Here is a 22,700-nt window from a genome sequence, read left to right as displayed (position 1 = left end):
CCCATGCCTATGGCAGTGTGATTTTAAACATGTTACCTAACACTTAAATCTTAGTTTTCCTACGTGAGATAATGTAGACATAGTGCTTGGCTCAGCATCTACACACACAGTTCAGTAGATGATCATTCCCATGATGCTAAAACCTGTTCTCTTTTGAACCATTATGCTTCTCTATCCTCTGAAAGTAAACCACCCCTTTATAATAGCTTGTAGTCAAGTTACTGAGTAAGGTCTTCTCATTTGAGATCTTTAAAAGACCTTAAATCTTTTATGTAGGCAGTTAGTATAGACTATAGTTTTGTTTTCTCCCCAGCTATGGATTTGCTTTGCCTCCCTCTGTGTTCCTGTTTGGATTGGGCAGAGTTGGTAGTACTTTATTTTATTTTAATCTCCTTCTGGCACAGCACTGTGTTTGGTATTCTTTGCATATTTATAACCTCATGAATTAAACTAATATCTTAAAGATTTGTTCAGGCTTACAAAAATCAGACTGTAGAAATTGGAAAGGTAAGACTTTGTTGTTGTTTATTGTTGCTGTGGGTTTTTTTTTTAACCCTGAGGCAACAACCTATCAAAAATACTTGTTTTTAGCTTACTTTCTTTCCATAAGAATGATTAAAAATATTAGTAGCCTATAATTGCCTTGCTATACATCATCTTATTTAAATGTTATTAAAACTCTAGACATTGAAAAAGGAATAAAAGTAGAAATGGAGTATGGACATACTGCAGGTACACAGCAAGACTCTGTTAATAAATACTGTTATATTGTTATCTCATTTACTTCTGCAGGGTAAGTAGCATTATTCCTCTTTTGGAGACAAGCAAATGATGCTTCATTTGCTCAAGGTCACCAAGGTTTTTATTCCAATCCCATGCTTGATAATGCCGTGCCACCTCCCCAAAATAAAGAACATATCTCTCTGCCATAAATTTATTTGTACAGCCAGGTGCAGAGGCTCATGCCTATAATCCCAGCACTTAGGGAGACCGAGGCAGATGGACTGCTTGAGCCCTGGAGTTCAAGACCAGCTTAGGCAACGTAGTGAGACCCCATCTCTACTATTATAAAATTAAAACAAAATTTCTTTGTAAACCATGTATCTTGACTTATCCTGTGATAACAGGATAAGAGCATAAAAATGTAGGACATTAGAACTGCATTGTCATTCTTTCTATTGCTAAGGAGGTCTAGTCCAGCTTCTCTGGCTTTCTGTGGCCATCTCTGCTCTTCTCCTAGTCCAGTGCAGTTACATCTGGCTTATGGGAATAAGGAGGTTTTCAGGCTTAGCTGTTTTTTGGCTATGTGACTATACCTTATTTTTTGATAATGTGTATTATCTTAGCTTTTATGATTTTATATTGCTTAAGAATGCAGAGCAGTTAAATCTTAAGCTCTGAAGAGTGTGTTTGGCAAGAGCCAAGTAAAAGCAGACTTACTTAGAAATCAAGAGGGCTCTATATCTGATAAGAAAAATTAGTCTCAAAACTGCCGTGTGGTCTGTTTGTTGTAATAAACTACAGAGTAAAAGACGTTTTAAAGTTTATAGTTGCGTAAAACTCTACTCTGTCTGTATAATTTGTATTTTTAGTTCAGAGAAGAAAAGTTACAAGAGGAAAAACCCTCTGAAGATCAAATCCACAAGCTGTTACCAGAAGATACAGAAACAAGGAGAAGGAAAATGGATGAACAGAAAAAAAGAGATGAGCCATTAGTACTGAAAACAAATCTGGAACGTGTAAGTAAATCACCTTTTTAATGGACATCTGTCTCAAAAATCAGTCATTAGCCCAGGTGAGCTGGACCTGAAAGACCTATGTTGGTAAACTGTGAGACCAGTAACAGTCATTGACTGTGCAGCTTAAGAGTAGTGAAGAACTTATGTCCAGGCCAGAGATTGAGAAAATAATTTTTGAATGGGATATTGAGACTTGTGGGAAGATTAAGGAACAGTGGAAAACTGCGCCCGTGAGTGAGAGGAAAAACCTAGTATAGTTTACTACTTGTGATAAGATTTATATATATGTTGTTATTTTGACTTATGTGTTATTTGACATTTAAGTTTTGTACATTGTCTTCTGTCCTCAACTAGATTTTCTTAAAGTGTGTATTTTACTTTCCTTTATTCATTGTAATACCCTAAGCAGCACAATATGGCTATAAGGTAGGTTTAGATACTTAATCTAAATTTAATTAGACTTCTAATTGAGCCATATCTTGCCTGAGTCTTTCATCACTTATTTACCAAGTAAATTACTAGAAAAGGTTGCAAGTTGTGTATTTAACTTACATAAGAAGGCACTTTTGGAGGATCCACTCATTATACCCAGATGGATAATCACAGTTGAGTTTTATTTCTTCAGTAAGTCATATTGGATTGGACATATATTGTTTGCTGTATGTTCTTAACACATTTTTAGACTCCTTTCTTTCGGAATACTTTGTGATTCAGGCTTGTTAATATTTCAGGTTATCTTTCTAGTCAACTAGAATTGATAAAACTTTACCGTATATAACTACAGGAAACATAGAATGGGTGGGAGGGAATCTCTGGATCAGAAGTCTGCCCCTTACACAGGTCCCAGCATTGTAAGTGTTGTACAGTTTTGACCAAGTTACTTAATTTCTTTATGCTTCTGGGTTTATTTATTTTTATTTTTCTGAGGCAGGGTCTTGCTCTGTTGCCCAGGCTGGAGTTCAGTGGTGTAATTACAGTTCACTGCAGCCTCGACTTCCCAGGCTCAAGCAATCCTCCTACCTCAGCCTCCCAAGTAGCTGGGACTACAGGCTTATGCCACCACACCCAGCTCATTTTTGTATTTTTTATAGAGGTAGGGTTTCACCATTTTGCCCACACTGGTTTTGAACTCCTGGGTTCACGTGATCTGCTTGCATTGGCTTCCCAAAGTGCTGGGATTACAGACTTGAGCCACTGCCTAGCCTTGGTTTTATTTTTGCAAAAAAGAAAAGTTTTTCCTGAAACTTAAAAGGGAAATTCTTTAAGCTTTCTTGGACAGTAGTGTTTGCTGAGTGCCACATACATGTGGAGCTTCTGATTCTAGTTGTAATTATTGCTATTTAATTATCATTAAAAACAACCACTGGGTTTCAACCATCCAAAAGGTTCACTTTACAGGCATGAAGTGCTTGTGTACTCTTAATGCTTTGAACATTAGGAACCCCAGAGGGCAACAAAGACTGCTACTAAAAAGGCTATAATTTAGCTAGGAAAGCAAGAATAAGCTCTGTGATGGTCTTGTGCATGTAGTATGTTGTATGACTAGAAGCCCAAGCTGTGGTCTGTAGTTTCTGAAGACCGCAGCTCTACCTCTTCACACTGAGAGTTCTTCTGCCCATTAGGGTCCTCAGGCAGAACAACCCAGAAAGATAAACTAGTCTTGCTAGAAAGTGCTTACCCTTAACTATGGTCCTTTGATAGAAACAACCTGCTGTTCCTGAGTCATGCCAAGACTGGGACATTTCTCTAATTATTTTTTCATTTGCCACTACCATTTTTGAAATAGAAATCAAGTGCATCCACCTAATTTTAATCTTAAAAGGAATCAGAAAGTACAAATTCTGATTTGTTTCTTGGCAACAGTCAGTTTTAGAAATGCATTGAATAAAATCTGACCTATGAACGTGTCAAGTTTTAGATTTTTGTGTTTTTTGCCTTGTTTTCTGCTTGCTTTTATTTACTTATTTGGAGTCAGGGTCTTGCTCTGTTGCTGAAGCTGGAGTGCATTTGCACAGTCATGGCTCACTACAGTTTTGACCTCCCAGCTCAAGCAATCCTCTCGCCTCAGCCTCCTAAGTAGGTGGGACCACAGGTGTATTCCACCATGGCTGGGCAGCTTTTATTTTATTTTTATTATTTTGTAGAGAAGAGGGTGTCCCTGTGTTGCCAGGCTTGTCTCAAACTCCTGGGCTCAAGGGATCCTCCCACCTTGGCTTTCCAAAGTGTTAGATTACAGGCATGAGCCAGTGTGCCTGGGCTGCTTTTATATTTTTGAGGATTTTTAAGTGGCTCTAATTTAAGAGTTTTTGGTGTTGGGCAAATAATTCCATTTAGTTTGGTCAAGACTACATTCAAATTGAGACCCAAAAGAATCTTAAGAAAGCTGACTAAGAGATTATTTTTTTATATAGAAACTATTGTGGTTAGAGTGAGACTGATCATTTCACTTTCCTGTCCTTAAAACTTCAGTGACTCCTTTTCCTGTGAAATTAAATGAGGATTCTTTACCCCAACATTTAGGTCCTCAGTGTGATTCTAGCTTGTCTTTTTATCCTTGCTTATACCCCGAAACTCTAAGGAGTATATATTTGCTTTCCCCTAAATGCACAGACACTGCTTTCCCTTTCAAGGTTTTTGCTCTTGCATTTACATCTCATTGAAATGCCATGCAGCTGAACTGTGAGAAGGCTATTTATCCTTCATGTCCAGTTCAAAAGCTGTTACATTCATGAAACCTATAGGGATTCCTCCTCTGTTTCTCCACTCCCATCAGCCACTCTCCCAAACCCTCACTTTGTAACTTTTACAAGAGTTCTCTCATTTTCCTTTTCATCATGGTTTTTTGTGTGTTTCTGTTTCTCTACTAGATTGTAGATTTGCTGAGTATAGGAAATGTCTTATTACCCATTTAAAAAATCTCCTGTAGTACCTTACACATTGGAAGCGTTTGATACATGTTTATGAAATTAAATTTGAATGGAAGGAGAAAGGAGCTTACTCTAGGAGCAGATTATCATCTTATTTTTTTAAGAATGGAAATAAAATGGGCACCATGTTTAATTTATTATAACTTGTTATGGTACATTTAATTTAATAATAATGCAGATTATTAGAAAACAATTTGATACAGCAATTATACTAAAGATTATAAAGCAAAAAGTGAAAAATTATTTGTCATCCCACAACCTAGAAATGATCCCTATAAATGTTTTGGTGCATATCCTTATAGACTTCTTTTTTAAGAACATGTAAATACATACCATATATTGTTTTTCTTTTCAGAAAATGTAACCTAGTATTCATACTGTTTTGTTGTTGTTGTTTATGAGATGGAGTCTTGCTCTGTCTCCCAGGCTGGAGTGCAGTGGTGCTATCTCGGTTCACTGCAACCTCTACCTCCCAGGTTCAAGCTAGTCTCCTGCCTCAGCCTCTCGAGTAGCTGGGACTACAGGCGTGTGCCACCACACCTGGTTAAGTTTTGTATTTTTAGTAGAGACAAGGTTTCACCATGTTGGCCAGGATGGTCTGGATCTCTTGACCTCATGATCCGCCCACCTTAGTCTCCCAAAGTGCTGGGATTATAGGTGTGAGCCACCATACCTGGCCTGTTTTTTTGTGTAAATAAAGAATCTGGTGATCATTATCCAGTGGTCTCCTGATATTCTGGACTGTAGAATTTAAGTTTTGGTTTTTTTTTATATTTTGCTATCTTAAACCCCATTATGATGGAATCTAGTTCTCTCTCTCTCTCTCTCTCTCTCTCTCTCTCTAATTAGTAGAATATACTAGAAGTAGAAGGACCAGGTCAAAAGGAGTGTTCTTTTTAACATTTTTGGTGTTTATTACACAACTGCCCTCTAGAAGGTTTATATTTCTTAGAGATTTATTATACTTCCACCAGTAGTATATGAGGAGTACTAAACTGATTTCCCCACACTTTGCCAACTTTGAATATTATCACTCTTCTACTTTTTTTTGGCACAACATTGTTTTAGATGCCACTGCAAGAATTTAATTTATGCATTCTTTGTACAATTTTAGGAATCCATAGTGCTTTGGGGCTTATTTTTATCAAAGATGAAAGACGAGGGGTAAATATTGGGAATAGAAATGTAGATGGGTGGGATAGCTTTTGTCTAAACAATTAGTTATTTATTTCTAATGTAATTTATTTTGTAATAATTGAAAGGAACTTGGCATATATCTATTAGAAAACTGAATTGTTCTTAAAAGATTAATAATTTTGAAGTTAATACAAATAAAATCTATCTTTTTGAGCACTTATTTATTAGCTAATATACTCTAGGTGTTTTTAATGTCTTCTCACAGTCTGTATAGTAGACAGAGCAATCTTTATTTTACAGATAAGGAAACTGAGGCTCAGAAAGATAAAGCAACTAACCCACAGTGACAGGGATAGCTAACTGAGATGGGATTTGCATACTTTTTACTTGGTACTGAATTAATTATGAAGAGAGGCTTATATAGACAGAAATTGCCATTATTTATTCCCTGTTGAGTCTATTGGTATCCAAGCTTTTCTTTTTTCTAGAGTTGAGAAGAGAATATTATAAAATTTGGTAATGAGTTAGTGCTATTAAAGTTTCTTCATTGCATATTTTGTACAACAGGGTTCTCTGAGGAACCATACTCTACAAAACTGAAAGGCCTCTCTGTAAATTGCAATTCTTCAAATCTCTCTTGAAGGCCAACTATTAGGAAATATAGTCTGTTGTATTGCTGTGCCTATCAGCCTAGAGAATAACAAAGCAATTCAGGAATGCAGGGTACTCGGAGCCATATGATGCCTTGTGTGCTTACATCTACAACTCTCAGTTTGATAATCATTTGATCATTAGATAACTGGTTGATCTAATCAGTTGATTAGACAGTTTTTATTTACCTACTGTATAATGGATTGGAAGTGTTTTAAAAAGAGGGTCACTTGCTCTCACAGGGCTGCATAAGGCAGAACAGACCCCTAAACAGGAAGCTACATTTCATTGTGATTAGTTGCTATCCATTAAAAGAAAAAGACTTTCATGTTGAATAATGAGGCAAAACTTCATTATATTATATGTAAAAGATATACCTCTAGAACATTTCTAATGTAATTGGAAAGACTCTAAAAAGGGACTCCAAAGTAAAACAAAGATAAATGAATGGATATAAACAAGATGGAAGAACTAACTCTAGGATAATTTGGAAGCCTTTGCAGAAAAAGTGGCATTTTAGATGACTCTGAAAGGCCAATGAGTATTTTGTAGGCAGAGAGTGCAGACGGAATTTTAGGCAAAGGGTGTAGCATATCCAAAAGAGTAGATAGAGGTCTTGAAAGACTGTGGTACACGTGGAGAGAAAAAGTAGTTTGGTTGTACTAGAGCTCAGAGAGTTCCATGTGTGGGAACTGGTAGGGGGAAAAGCCATGAAAGGTTAGGTCTAGTTTGTGAAGGTTATAGTATCACGCTGCGGCAGTTGGACTTTACCCTGAAGTTACCAGCAGTTAAGCAAGGGAGTGATAGGGTTCTGTGTGCTGGAAAGATAATTCTTGGTGGTGTTAGAGAGATGGAGGGTTTTAGAGAGATGAAAGTCTGAAGAGAATAAGACCAGTAAGAAAATTATTGCAGTAGTCCAGGCAAAAGATAATGAAAATCTAAGGTAAGGCAATTACAATGAATATAAATGGGAAGAGTTAGATCCAAGAGACATTTTAGAAGTAGAATAGAATAGAGTGGAAATAGCATGGAGACAATTTGGAGACTAATGCTCTTAATTTAAGTTAAATTATCCATTTATTAACCCTGTAATTACAGGCAAATTAACTACTCTGAGCCTCAGTTTGCTGTCTGTAAAAGACATAATCATCCCGGTTTTTAATGAGAGTGATGTAAACCGTAAATGAAATAAAATATTTAAAAGTGTTGGGAGTACCTAAAGCTGCTATCCAAATGTTACCGTGAATTAGAAGTAAGGGACAGAAATAGATAGCATTTAGTTTTCTAGATTGGTTGATGATGGGGCTTACAGAAGAGAAATATAGTGAGTTTGATATTGGATATATTTAATTTGAACTACATTTGAGATTGGTATCTCCAGGAGGCAGCTGGAAACATAGGTTGGAGCTCACAGAGAAGTGAGATTTGAACCTATAGCTAGAGTAGATCTTCCTTGGGACTCCAAATGGACAATGTTGTGTCTCTTGTCTCCCTGCCAGTGTCCTGCACGTCTCTCAGATTCAGAGAATGAAGAACCTTCTCGAGGCCAGATGACACAGACACATCGCTCAGCATTTGTTTCCAAGAACAACTCCTACTCCCTAGCTTTCCTGGCAGGGTAAGAGACTGATGATGAATTCAGTCAGGGTTCTTTGGTTTTGGGATATGAGGTAAAAGGGACTGGGAGAGCAAAGGGATTCATTGTAGCTACTTTGGTGGGGAGGTGGAAGGGGAGAAAAGAGGTGGGAATTGGTTTTCAAATATGGACTACTGGAGACAGGGCTGACCTGAAATTTTCAAAAAAAGTAATATTTACCCATTTCTGACATCCTCAGGGTAGGATTGTGCTAATTGCTCTGCTGCCAAGTGTGACCCTTTTATTTTGGGAGGAAACAACAAAGTCTTCTACAGTCTGACAGTATCCACAGGACTCTACATCTGGACTTTAAAGTTCTTAGGAGGAAGTGAGGCCAGAACTTATTTTCTTTTCGATGCCTAGACCTAAAAAATATCTTTATAGGTTTCAAGAGGGCAAACTGAAAAGTTTTTAAGACCCTTGTCAAGGAATGTCTTGATCCTTTAGACTTTGTAGGCCCTGGAAGGAAAGGAAGAAGAAATTGGATGGATGATCGGTGCTAGAAGGATAATAAAGGACTAGGAGGAAGAAAGGAAAGATGAATAGATAGAAGGGAGGAAGGAAAGGAAGGGAAGAAGAAATGGAGGAAGGAAGGAAGGAGTCATGCATACATTCATTCAGCAGACATCTTGTGAACCGCTGCTACATATGATGCTCTGTTTTAATATACACGTGTAAAGATACAATCTGTTTTGTTGTTGTTGTTGTTTTCTGAGACAGTATCTCACTCTGTTACCCAGGCTGGAGTACAGTTGGGCAGTCATGGTTCACTGTAGCCTCAATCTCCTGGGCTCAAGCAATCCTCCCACTTCAGCCTCCTGAATAGCTGAGACCATAGGTGTGTGCCACCATGCCTGGCTAATTTTTGAGAATATTTGTGTAGAGACAAATTATTGCCTATGTTGCCCGGGCTGTTCTTGAACTCCTGGGCTCAAGCAGTCCGCATGCTTAAGCCTCCTAAAGTGCTGGGATTATAGGTGTGAGCCACTGTGTCTGGCCAAAGACACAATCTTTACCCCAGTTCATTTTCTTTTTTGCTGAAAGCTGGTATTGGTCACCCTTACCTCTAGGGTTCAGCTCTTCCTTCCCACCAGTATTATTTAGTAGATCTCTCTTTCTGGCTGCTCCTGTGAATACACAACCAGACCTTTTCTTTTTTTTTTTTTTTTCTTTCTTTCTTTTTTTTTTTTGAGACAGGATCTTTCTCTCTGTTGCCTAAGCTGGGGTATAATCATTGCTCACTGCAGCCTTGCCATCCTGGGTTCAGGCAGTTTTCCATCTGAGCCTCCTGAGTAGCTGGAACTGCAGGTGTGTGCCACCATGCCCAGCTAATTTTGTTTTCTGTATTTTGTATAGAGATGGGATGTCGCCATGTTCCCCAGGCTGGTCTGGAACTCCTGGGCTCAAGAGATCCACCTGCCTCAGCTTCCCAAAGTGCTGGGATTATAGGTGTGAGCCACTGTGCCTGTCCACAGCTAGATAGACCCTTTCTATCATAAGGCTTTTACTCCTAGTTACTCATAAGTATGACAAAAAGAAGCTACCAAAGTTTAAAAATACTATAAAATGCTTCCTATTATGATCCTTTATACAGTTTTAATTTCAGAATCTTTTTTTGTGTGTGTATGTTCTTTGAGAGTAGTCTGATTTTCCTGTTATTTCTGAGAGTAAAACTCACTGAATCTCCCTTTCCCTTAAATGCTTCCCTTTCTCTAGGTAATGGCAGCTCTTTTCCCAAGAAAGTACCTCTCAGAATATTTATTCACTCATTTGACATTTATTAAATGGCCACTGTAGCATAGTCATTTAGGCTTGCTTGATGTAAACAGGGCCCAGTAAGTAAGCCAATGTCCTTTCTTCTATTCATGATGAAGACGGGACTCTTGCATTGTTTGAACTTGAACTATAGATGCCTTCTAAAGTTAAATAAAAAAAAATCAAGATTGCTTGACTAAAAATTGTCAGCTCCTGGTTGTATGTATGGATTTTCCCCCAATTCATAGGAGACATATTTTAATGATTCTAAGAGGGATCTACTGAAAAGAGAAAAAGATCAAATTTTTCTTTCCTATCAAGTGACAATAAATATTCCCTGAAGCCAATAAATATTGTTTTATGAAATCTGTGATTAATTAATATCTCATAATTTAAAACAACTTAGAAAAAATTTATATTAAAATCCAAATATGATACCAAGGGACAATTGCCCCAGTTAGTTGCAGTAGATACTGATGGGCAAATTGCTTATCAGTAATTCCAGTCTCTTATACCCTGTAATTCATTCTTTTAAAAGAGGGGTAGCAGGTTAATATTTCATTACTTAGAAATTCCTACCACAAAAAATTATTTTCTAATGAACAAAATTTCAAAGCCTATGTGGAGGAGTGTGCTTTTGATTATAAGTGGTTCTGGAATATCTCTTAAATACCTTCTTTTCCTCTTCTAGCCCATCCTTGACCATGTTCTATATCATTGAGACACAAAGGAACTAATAGGAAAATATTCACTGAAGATTTTGCTGTTAAGAAATGCTTATAATCAGTATTACCCATTTTTGGGTTTTGGGACTTACTTTCTTTCAAACAACCGAGGTTTAATTGTTAGTATAGTTATCAAGACAGTTGGGTTTAGTAATAAGGGTTTCTTTTTAGGAAATAGCTTACTGATGTCATGGAAACCTTAGTTTGCAAAATCAATTATAGTAATACTGTAAATTTCATCTCTTATTTAGAATATGCCCTTTCCTTAAATAAGAAAACATTAAGTTTCAGTTTCAAATTATATTTAGGAAAACAATACAGAATTACTAATGCTGACAATAAGATGTAGCAGAGGGACATATTCAGAAAGAATTAGCATAGTGATAGTTGTATAACAATGTAACTGTATACTTAAAAATGATTAAAATTATAATTTTGTTTTTTTCTGTCTGTTAAAGCAACAACAGTAGGTTTTTTTTCCCTGCAAATTCTTCTAAAGAATGTGTAAAAACTTAAAGGTTTTATACCTGTACTTGAATCAAATGAATCTGCCATTGTTTTTCCTGTTTACTTTATAAACTTTTCTTTCTTAAGCACAAAAGCCTGGAGGTAAGGGTGAATAGGCATGACTGATGAGGTGATTATTTTGGAAGGAATGCCTCAGTAGCTTCTGTAAGTCTTGCCAGTGGGTCAATCTGTTTCCATTTGAAAAACAAATCAAAGTAAAGAGGGCTTTGTAGCCATATTAATGAAGTTCTTTTTTTTTTCTCTCCTTTTTTTTCTTTTTTTTGAGGCAGAGTTTTGCTCTTGTTACCCAGGCTGGAGTGCAATGGCGCGATCTCGGCTCACCGCAACCTCCGCCTCCTGGGTTCAGGCAATTCTCCTGCCTCAGCCTCCTGAGTAGCTGGGATTACAGGCATGCGCCACCATGCCCAGCTAATTTTTTGTATTTTTTTTTTAGTAGAGACGGGGTTTCACCATGTTGACCAGGATGGTCTCGATGTCTTGACCTCGTGATTCACCTGCCTTAATGAAGTTATACATCCTTTGAAAATGAATTTTTTTTCCTAAATAGGCAGATAGTTTACCCAAGATTGTTGCTAGGTTAATCACAAAGTATGTGTTAATTGAAAAATATGAATGTGAACCATAAGTAGGATATATAATTGTAAAGTTAAATGTTTAAGTATTTGAAAACTGGTTTAATTAATTATTTAAAAAAAATTTTTTCCCTTCATTTCTCACTTCCTGCTTCCCCATGAGAAACAAACTAAACACATGGTTGCAGTTCGTCTTATATCTCGACATGAAAAAGATTTTTTGGGCTAGTATCTTCTTTTCTCCTAAGAGCTCCATGTGTAGTTGCATTTCCCTCTTTTCTTTGGCTGTCAGGCAAGTTAGGTTTAGGATAGGATTCAATTCAGTTACCATGGCTTTCTGACATGGCCTGTTAATTTTTAAAAAGTAATTTTTGTTGTACCCTTCTTACATTTATTACTTATTGTGGTCTTTATTTCTCATTAAGGCTTAGTCTTTATGTATTTTTACCATAAATCACTTTAGATTCTTCTTGTAAATAGAGTATAACTGTACAAAGAAACATAATTAAACCAGTCTTCCTTCCAGTTTTTTTCTTTTTAAAGTGATGTAGTAATGCCGGTAATACCACTTCATACAAAAATTGCATCTTAAGTAAATGGTTTCTAGTAAGATTTCTGGCATATGCTAAGTCTTCAGCGGATATTGCTGCTGCTGCTTCTGCAATTTTACCTTCTTTTGGAACATAGACTAATAGCTGAAAAGGACCTTAAATATCATCTTTTTAGTCCATTTGTTTTATAAATGGAAGACTAAAGCCCAGAGAGAGAACATGGCTTGCCAAATCTTAGACTGCTCAAACAGGAGGAAACTGAGTTAGAGCCGAGGTTTCATGGCTCTGAGTTTACTGCTCTTTCTACCAACTCCATACCTTCTTATAGATCCTCATGCTGCCTCTGTTCATCTTCTTCTCTAGACTTTAAACTCGTTGAAGGCAGGGATAGCATCTTGTTCATCGTTATAGTACTTAGTACAATGCCTGGCCCATAGTAAGAGCTCAGTAAATATTTGCGGCATGTTTGAATAAGACAGGCCTTGTGCCTGTCGGTAGGTTAAACTGGGTCTTTGTCGGAACCAGCTGTCAAACTTACACCAGAAGGCCTCTGGAAGAGAGGGCTCTAGGAGCACTGAAGGGACAGATTGGCTGATGGCTGTTTTTTAGATTAGATTCCATAGGATTACTATGGGATTTAGGGGGAAGTCTGGTGACCACATTGATAAAATTTTTATACTCTGAAGTTGCTTTTTAGCCTCTGAATGCTTTAGCAATAGCTTATGTTGATACATTTTATAGATGCTGTAAAAGAAAGATCTGTGTTCTACTTAGTAAAATTAACCATAGCTACATCATTTTGTTTTCTAATGTCCGGATACTTTTAAGCCTTAGTTGCTGGTGGCTCAGAGTGTGGCAATTCAAAGGACTTGAAGTGGCTGTGCTTTCTATAAGGAGTATGTATCAGGAGAGATATAGACAGAGACTTACTGGCAGACTCAGAGATATAAACACAGGTCTAGTTAGTTGTAGAGTAAATTGAAATATGAAGACCCTCTGGGAAATAGGTCCCTTTTCCTTAAAATTTACAAATGAACTACAGAAGCGTTCAGGTAACAGAAACCAAGCAGACACGTAAGTGATGTGATATTGGAAGACTAGTTTCAGGGTTGAGGAAAAGAAACAGATTCAGAGAACTAAGGGGCGGAGTTCTAGGGAAGAAGTAGCAGTGTGACCCTGGGTAAAATCAGTTGGCTCTCTTTCAGTTTCATCTATGTAAAATGCAGAGGATTATGCTTTACCTAGAAGCTAGGGCAGGAAGGTTGCTCTGTGGTTTCTCAAGATTCATCCTTTAAAATGGAAATGTCTAGAGGTGGCTTCAACCAGAGTTTTGAAGGACGGAGTAAATGAGGTCAGGGCATGAAAAGAAAAGGGGGTGGGGACAGTTAGGAAGTTGTAACAGTAAAGATCAGACTTAACAAATTGTGTGTTGGTAATAGTCAAACAGTGGCTTGAGGAAGAGGAGATATGAGAAGAAAATGAAGTGGTGAGTTGAAATGGCGAAGCTTGATGGCTCTGTGTGTGTGTGTGTTTTAAGTGAGAGATAAAGGAAGTGGAACAAATCAAGCGTGTGTGTGTGTGTGTGTGTGTGTGTGTGTGTGTGTGTGTTGAGGGAGAGATAAAGGAATTGGAAAGAGTCAAGTGGCTACCAGCCTGCTTATTAAGAGGACAAATCTTAAAGTAATAGAAAATAACTGGAAAAGAAAGATATCTTAAAGAGAAGCAATGTGGAGCTTAAGAAGAATGGCAGATTTTAGAGGTGTCAGTAATATCTCTGCCATTTTAGAACAAAAATATTCTCATAGTCTTCAGAAAAGCCTGGAATTTTCACGACGGATAGTGTCAGGAGCTAGTCTTTTCCCAGTGCTTCCTTGGACTCTCGGCCATGTTGAGTTCTTAGCATACCTTATGTCATTTAATTCTCACATTCATTTTGCAAAATGTGTAATATTACTATTTTACAGTGAAGGAAACTGCAATTCAAAGAGGTTAAGTGACTCATCCAAGAACCTTTCTTTCAACTCAGTAGAGTACAGAGATGGAATTGGAACCCAGTTATTTTTACTCCAAATCTATATTCTTTCTGTCAGACCATTATCAGAGCTCTGTGACAAAAGGCCCTGCACTTAAATATGTGTCTTGTAATTATCTACCTTTGCAATAGAAGGCCGCTTTCCTTCCGTTTAAAAAAAAGTAATTTATACCCTTCATTGTTAAAAAAAAAATACGGCCGGGCACGGTGGCTCAAGCCTGTAATCCCAGCACTTTGGGAGGCCGAGGCGGGTGGATCAAGAGGTCAAGAGATCGAGACCATCCTGGTCAACACGGTGAAACCCTGTCTCTACTAAAAATACAAAAAATTAGCTGGGCATGGTGGCGCGTGCCTGTAATCCCAGCTACTCAGGAGGCTGAGGCAGGAGAATTGCCTGAACCCAGGAGGCGGAGGTTGCGGTGAGCCGAGATCATGCCATTGCACTCCAGCCTGGGTAACAAGAGCGAAACTCCGTCTCAAAAAAAAAAAAAAAAAAAAAAAATACATGGTTGCTACAGAGAAAAGTGAGACTCTGTCCAGTTATTTCTTATTTAGGAGAATTCAAATCCTTTTGCATTATGTTAGGCCTTTTTGAATAAAGCTATGGAAACAAGCGTTCCTATCCATCAGTAAAAGAATACTAGTGTGTGTCCAGAATAGGCAAATACGCAGAGACATAAAATACATGAGTTGTTGCTTAGGGCTGGAGGAAGAGGGATTTGAGGGTGGTAGCTAAAGGGTATGGGGTTCCTTTTGAGGTAACAAATGTTCTAAAATTAATAGTAGTGTTGGTTAAATAACTGTGAATATACTAAAAAACATTATATTGTATACCTAAAAATATAAAAAGAATACTAGTATAGGCAAGGCAGATAACCTAGATTGTAATAAAATCGTACCCATTTCTGGATGCATAGCAGCTGCTCCAAGGTCTAAGGAAGCCTCTGAAGCCTCTGGGTTTCACTCCAGGGTGTGTGTGTCTGTGTGTGTGTGTGTGTGTGTGTGTGTGTGAGAGAGAGAGAGAGAGAGAGAGAGAGAGAGAGAGAGAGAGAGGAGAGGGGACAGAGGGAGGGAAGGAATGGGGGAGAGAGAGGGAGTGGAGAGGGAGGGGCGGGGGAGAGGGAGAGGAAGGAGATGGAGGTGTGTGACAATGTGGAGAGGAGGATGGGAAGGGTCTTTCAGGTCAGAGGTTGGAAAAAGAGGGTCCTCTCCAACCTTTAGCTTCTTGGTGGGACTCAGCTCTGTCAGACCTGAAGGTATGATTAAGAAACTAGTATGTTGTAGGTTTGTGAGAGACAGAGAGAATAATGAGCTAGCAATTGAGAGCATAAACTATCTAACTTTTTAGGTCTTGTATGGCCATTTGAAACCCTATGGCCATTTGAAACCCTCTAAGCAGTATTTTGTACGCATTAAATCTTCTAGCTTTCCAGCTGCATGTTTATGCTGGCTACCCCTGCTTTTCTTTGTTTGTAAATCAAACTCATTGTGGGCGAGGATATTTTTAGCCTAACTAGACATCCCAGAAACCATCTGGTCTCTTGGCAGTGGAAATTTTAAGCAAGTTGCTTTTCAGACAATGCTGCTTTCTCTTGTTTATGACTTCATTATATGTTCAGATAGACAGAGCTTCTCTAGATGTTTTGAGTCTGTTCTGGGGCAGAGCAGAGTAAGTTAGATCAGTATGCTGTGGTGCAAACAGCACAGGCCTTAGCACAGGCCTTAGAATTATAGAGATACTGTAGGTTTAAATAATTTATTTCAGCCATGTGACCTTGGAAAGATCACTTCTCTCATTTCTCTGTCTATAAATTGGTGATGATGATACCTATGTTATAGAGTTGTCTGTGTTCGTTAAACGAGATGCAATATATTTAAAACACTTAGCGCAGTGCCTGACAGATAATGGGTTCCTAATAAGTGTTGACCTTTTCTTTCTTTCCCTTAAGGGATAGAAATTCTTTCTTTCTTTTCCTTAAGGAATAGAGAGAGGTTATTTTTATGTATTTATAAGAAATTTCTTGAATACATTCACTATATGCCAGGCACTATGTTAGGGTTTGAGGATACAGAAATGGTCTCTGTACAAAAGAGGAAGGAGTAGTTACTGCCTTCATTTTTTTAGTGAAATTATTGTTTAGGCACTTTAAATCCTAAGAACATTATCAGGTTTATTGCTCTTGACTATTCTGCATTGGCATTTTGAAGACTGTTCCCCTGACCAGATGCTACAATAACAACAGTAATATTATCTGTATGTTATGTTTATGTTTTATATAATATTTTTACATTCATGATTTTAGTGACTGTTAGTGTCCAGATTTATACTGCATGTTGCTAGAAGTACTGTTTGGTCTTTTGAGTAGTGTCATGGTAATAAAACACCTTTCTTGCTTTATAATTTAAATATATCTCATCAGTTTCTCAAAAGATACTTTGCATGATGACAGCAAAATTGGCAGAGCAGGGAACTCCAGAAGCCTTCCATAAAAGCAGTAATAAATTCGTAAAAACAGCGAGCATCACCTTTATTGGACCTCTGGAAACTAATCAAAAGTTTACAGCTAATAAACAGTCTCAATCTGCAAAAAAACACCTGGCTGAGCATGGTGACTCATGCCTGTAATCCTAGCACTTTGAGAGTCTGAGGTGGGAGGATTGCTTGAGCTCTGGAGTTTGAGACCATCCTGGGCAACATACTGAGACCTTGGCTCTACTAAAAATTTTAAAAATCAGCTGAGCATAGTGATACATGCCTGTAGTCCCAGCTATTCAGGAGGCTGGAGTGGGAGGATCTCTTGAGCCAAGGAGAGAGAGACTGTAGTGAGCCGTGATTATACCCACTCCACTCCAGCCTAGGCAAGAGAGTGAGACCCTGTCTTAAAAAAAAAAAAAAAAGAAAAGAGAAAAAACACTGGAATATTCGCATCTAAGGAAACTGTCAGATCACTAACTGACCACTAAGCTATCAACAGAAAATTGAAAATTCATTGGCTACATGTGACAAAAAATAGACTTTATGAAATTAGTTTAAAAAAGTCACTGAACAAATAACAGCTACAACAGACAGCAACAACAAACCCAGGAGAGGGAGAGAATCTGATTTTCATAGTTGCCACCTTATAATATTCAAAATGCAAAAAATCTGAGGCATGATAAGAAACAATGACCCATACACAAGAAAAAAAGAAACTGATAAAAACTGTCCCAAAGGAAGCCCAGACATTGAGATTTTTATGTGGACTTTAATTCATATGCTCAAGAACTAAAGGAAACCATGAAAAACAATGTCCTAAGTAGACAGTATCAATAAAGAGATAGAAATTATGAAAAAGCAATCAAATAGAAATTCTGGAGCTGAAAAGTACAGTGACAGAAAGAACAGATTTGAACAGGCAGAATAACCAACTAATTTGAAGATAGGTCAATTGAGATTATCCAATCTGAGGAACAGAAAGAAAAAAGAATAAAGAAAAATGAACAGAGCCTAAGAAATATGTGAGACACCATTAAGTGTACCAATATACACAAAATGGGAGTCCCAGAAAGAGAGAGAGAAAGAGGCAGAAAGAATATTTGAAGTAATAATGACCAAACACTAACCAAATTTAGTGAAAGACGTAAGTATCAATATATTGTGACTCCAAAGTAGCATACATTGAAACCAAGACACATTATAATCAAACTGTTGAAAGCCAAACAGAATCCTGAAAATAGCAAGATAGAGTCAAACCGTTAACTGCTTATGAGCCTTAACAGCTCATTGCTTCAGGCCATTAGATTAACAGTTCATGAAATTAACAGCTGGTTTCTAATCAGAAATTATGGAGGCAAAAAGGCAGTGGTGACTAGACGGACGCCATGGCTCATGCCTATAATCCCAGCACTTTGGGAGGCCAAGGAGGGCAGCTTGCATTAACTCAGGAGTTCAAGACCAGCCTGGGCATCATGGGGAAGCACCATCTCTACTAAAAAGAGAAAATTAGCTGGGCATGGTGGCACGCACCTGTAGTCCCAGCTACTCAGGAGGCTGAGGCACAAGAATTGTTTGAACCCAGGAGGTGGAGATTGCAGGGAGGTAAGATGGCACCATTGCACCCCAGCTTGGCAACAGAGTGAGACTCTGTCTCAAAAAAAAAAAAGTTAGTGGTGTGATACATTCAAAGTGCTGAAAGAAAAAAAACAAAGCTGTAACTGTCAACCACAAATTCTGTATTCAGCAAATATATCCATCAAAATTAAGGGAGAAATTAAAAGATTCCCAGATAAACAAAAACTGACAGTTTCTTATTAGTCAGCCTACTTGCAAGAAATGCTTAAGGAAATTCACTGAAATGACAGGATGCTTTCTTTAAATACGCACAAAGAAATAACACCAATAAAGGTAACTATATAAGTAAATGTAAAAATAAGTATTAACATGGTTTGTAACTCCTTTTTAAAAATAATTTAAAAGATAACTGTATAAAATAACAATTACAGATCTGTTGATAGTCACACAATACATAAATATGCAATGTGTTATAGTAACTATAAAAGAGTGCAAGTTATATAGGAGCAACTTTTTTGTATACTATTGAAACTAAGTTGCTGGTGTTAATTTCAAATAGATTATATTAATAAATTAAGATGTTCATTATAATTGGGCCACCAAGAAAATTAAAAACATGCATAGTAAAAAATACAAGAAGGGAATCAAAATGGTACACTGAGAAATATCTAACATAAAAGAAGGCACTAATGTAGGAACTGAGGAACAGAAAAGGTCCAGGCATGCCTCAAAGATATTGCAGGTTCAGTTACAGACCACTGCAATAAAGCAAATATTATAGTAAAGTGAGTAACACAAATTTTTGGATTTCCCAGTGCACATAAAAGTTAGATTTACACTATACTGTAGCCTATTAAGTGGGCAGTAGCACTATGTTTAGAAAACAAACATACTTTAATTTAAAAATACTTTATTGAGGGGGGAGGACTCAAGATGGCGCTGTGAGAACAACCCAGGATTGGAGTTCTCGTGTCTGTGGAGAGGTGAGTCTGAGCTGCATTTCCAGACTGATCTTTGTTGCCCACGGAACGGGGAAATTCCCAAGTGAAGAGGAGACGCGGGACGCCAGGCAAATATTCCGCCTGGCGAAGCCGGCAGCCGGGGTGGCAGCAGCCGGCCCTACCCAGCGCTCCCCACAGGGCGCGCTTGTCCGGGTGCCCCGTTGAACCGGCAACTGGAGACGTGAGAGGGCTGGACTTGAGACTGAGCTAGACTTGGACAGTGGGCCAGCCCAGGGTATTGCAGGAACAGAACGTTAGGGTTGGCCCAGTGGGACGAACAAAACCGCGATTTCAAACAAGCCCCGTGCAGACGGCCCGAGACGCTCTGAGGGGGAGGGGCGGCCACCATTACCGAGGCAACCCGCCCCAACTGAGATACACGCCCACTGCTGACGCAGCCAGCCATTGCCAAGGCAACCCATCCCTACTGAGATACACGCCCCCTGCTGACGCAGCCTGCCGTTGCCAAGGCAACCCGCTACAACAGAGAGACTCCGCCGCAGGGCGTGGCAGAGAACAGCCGAACAGCAGAGCCAGGGCGAGCCTCACAACAGCAGGGCGGAGCCTCGGCAGGCAAACAGTGGCTAGTCTGCGTCCTAGCTGGGCAGGACCTCAACGGACATCCAACAATAAAGCCCAAACCCCTCAACACAGAGCATTTGAGAAAAAAAAGGGTTTTTTTAATGAGCTCTGTTGCAGCAGAATCAAACATAGCAGCCTAACAGCCCTGAATGAAAACAGAGCTCACAGCTCAGCAATTAAGCCCCTATAAAGTACAAACTGTCTCCTCAAGCAGCTCCCTGACCCCTCTATATCCAAAAGACTGACATTAGGCAGGCACCATCCTGGGACAAAGATAGCAGAAAAAGAAACTGGTAGCATCCCTCGCTGTGCCACAGCTGCTAGAGGTGCACCCCAGACAAGCAGGGTCTGGAGCGGACCTCAGCAGTCATACAGAGAAGGGGCTAGACTGGTAGAAGGAAAACCAAGCAACAGAAATACTTCATCATCAACATTCAGGGTGTCCACTCAGAGACCCAATCGAAAAGTCAGCAACTACGCAGACGACCAGCGGACAAATCCACAAAGATGGGAAGAAACCAGCGCAAAAAGGAGGAAAACACCCGAAACCAGAACACCTCGCCTCCTAGAAAGGACCAAAACTCCTCACCAGCAAGGGAACAAAGCTGGATGGAGAATGACTGCGACGAAATGACGGAATTAGACTTCAGAAGATGGATAATGAGAAACTTTTATGAGCTAAAAGATCATGTATTAAATCAATGCAAAGAAACTAAGAACCTTGAAAAAAGATTTGAAAAAAGATTCGAGGAAATGATAACAAGAATGGATAACTTAGAGAGGAACATGAATGAATTAAAGGAGCTGAAAAACACAATACAAGAACTTCGTGAAGCATGCACAAGTTTCAATAGCCGAATCGACCAAGCAGAAGAAAGAATATCTGAAGTCGAAGACCAACTCAATGAAATAAAACGAGAAACCAAGATCAGAGAAAAAAGCGCAAAAAGGAATGAACAAAGTCTCCAAGAAATGTGGGACTATGTGAAAAGACCTAACCTATGTTTGATAGGTGTACCAGAAGGGAACGAAGAGAATGAATCCAAGCTGGAAAATACTCTTCAGGACATCATCCAGGAAAATTTCCCCCACCTAACAAGACAGGCCAACACTCAATTGCAGGAAATTTAGAGTACGCCACAAAGATATTCCGCAAGAAGAGCAACCCCAAGGCACATAATCGTCAGATTCAATAGGGTTGAAATAAAGGAGAGAATACTAAGGGCAGCCAGAGAGAAAGGTCGGGTCACCCACAAAGGGAAGCCCATCAGACTCACAGCAGATCTCTCGGCAGAAACACTACAAGCCAGAAGAGAGTGGGGGCCAATATTCAACATTCTTAAAGAAAAGAACTTTCAACCCAGAATTTCATATCCAGCCAAACTGAGCTTCAGAAGTGAAGGAAAAATAAAATCCTTTGCGAACAAGCAAGTACTCAGAGATTTTGTCACCACCAGCCTGCTTTACAAGAGCTCCTAAAAGAGGCACTACACATAGAAAGGATCAACCAGTACCAGCCATTCCAAAATCACACTGAATGCTAAAGAGCATCAACATAATGAAGAATCTACAACAACTAATAGGCAAAACAGCCACTTAGCATCAAAATGGCAGTATCAAATTCACACATAACAATATTAACCCTAAATGTAAATGGACTAAATGCACCAATCAAAAGACACAGGCTGGCAAATTGGATAAAAATCCAAAACCCATCGATGTGCTGTATCCAGGAAACCCATCTCACATGCAAGGATACACAAAGGCTCAAAATAAAGGGATGGAGGAAGATTTACCAAGCTAATGGAAAGCAAAAAAAAAGCAGGAGTTGCAATTCTCATCTCTGATAAAATAGACTTTAAAGCAACAAAGATCAAAAGAGACAAAGAATATAAAGAAAAGAAGTTTAATTGACTCACAGTTCCATGTGGCTGGGGAGGCCTCATAAAACTTACAATAATGGCAGAAGGCAAAGTAGGCACCTTCTTCACAAGGTGGCAGGTGGGAGTGAATGAATGAATGAAGGGGGAGGAGGCCCTCATAAAACCATCAGATCTTAGCCAGGAGCAATGACTCACACCTGTAATCCCAGCACGTTGGGAGGCCAAGGTGGGCAGATCACTTGAGGTCAGGAGTTCAAGATCAGCCTGGCCACCATAGTGAAACCCGGCATAGTGAAACCCCATTTGTACTAAAAAAAAAAAAAAAGCCAGATGTGCTGACATCTGCCTGTAATCCCAGCTACTCCAGAGGCTGAGACATGAGAATTGCTTGAACCTGGGAGGTGGATGTCACAGCCAGGATTGAGCCATTGCACCCCAGCCTGGGTGACAAGCAAGACCCCATCTCATAAATAAATAAAATGATCAGATCTCATGAGAACTCACCATCATGAGAACAGCATGGGGAAAACCATCTCTGTGATTTGGTTACCACCACCTGGACTCTCCCGTGACACATGGGGAATATGGGGTTTATAATTCAAGATGAGATACGGGTGGGAACACAAAGCCTAACCATATCATTCCAGCCATATCACTGGGAGATTGACTCCTCCTAAGTCTCATGTCCTCACATTTCAAAACACAATCAAGCCTTTCCAACAGTCCCCCAAAATCTTAACACATTTCAGCATTAATCCAAAAGTCCAAGTACAAACTCTCACCTGAAGTCCCTGCTGCCTATGAGCCTGTAAAATCGAGAACAAGTTAGTTACTTTATATATAAAATAAGGGTATGGGCATTGGGTAAATACACCTATTCCAAATGGGAGAAATTGGCCAAAAGGAAGGGGCTACAGGCCCCATGCAAAG

General features: G+C 38.9%; 1 protein-coding gene across 1 annotated transcript in view; it reads left to right on the top strand.

The window, feature by feature from the left end:
• The window catches only part of RNF169 (ring finger protein 169), a 92,915-nt gene that overhangs the window by 49,256 nt on the left and 20,959 nt on the right, over nucleotides 1–22,700 (top strand). The window contains exons 3-4 of the mRNA XM_035265464.3: nucleotides 1,593–1,739; nucleotides 7,954–8,072. Coding sequence (XP_035121355.1) covers nucleotides 1,593–1,739; nucleotides 7,954–8,072 — 266 coding nt within the window. The remainder of the gene's footprint in view (nucleotides 1–1,592; nucleotides 1,740–7,953; nucleotides 8,073–22,700) is intronic.

Source organism: Callithrix jacchus, chromosome 10, assembly GCF_049354715.1.
Source record: "Callithrix jacchus isolate 240 chromosome 10, calJac240_pri, whole genome shotgun sequence".
Classification (NCBI taxonomy): domain Eukaryota; kingdom Metazoa; phylum Chordata; class Mammalia; order Primates; family Cebidae; genus Callithrix; species Callithrix jacchus.
This window is presented reverse-complemented; position numbering and strand designations above follow the sequence as displayed.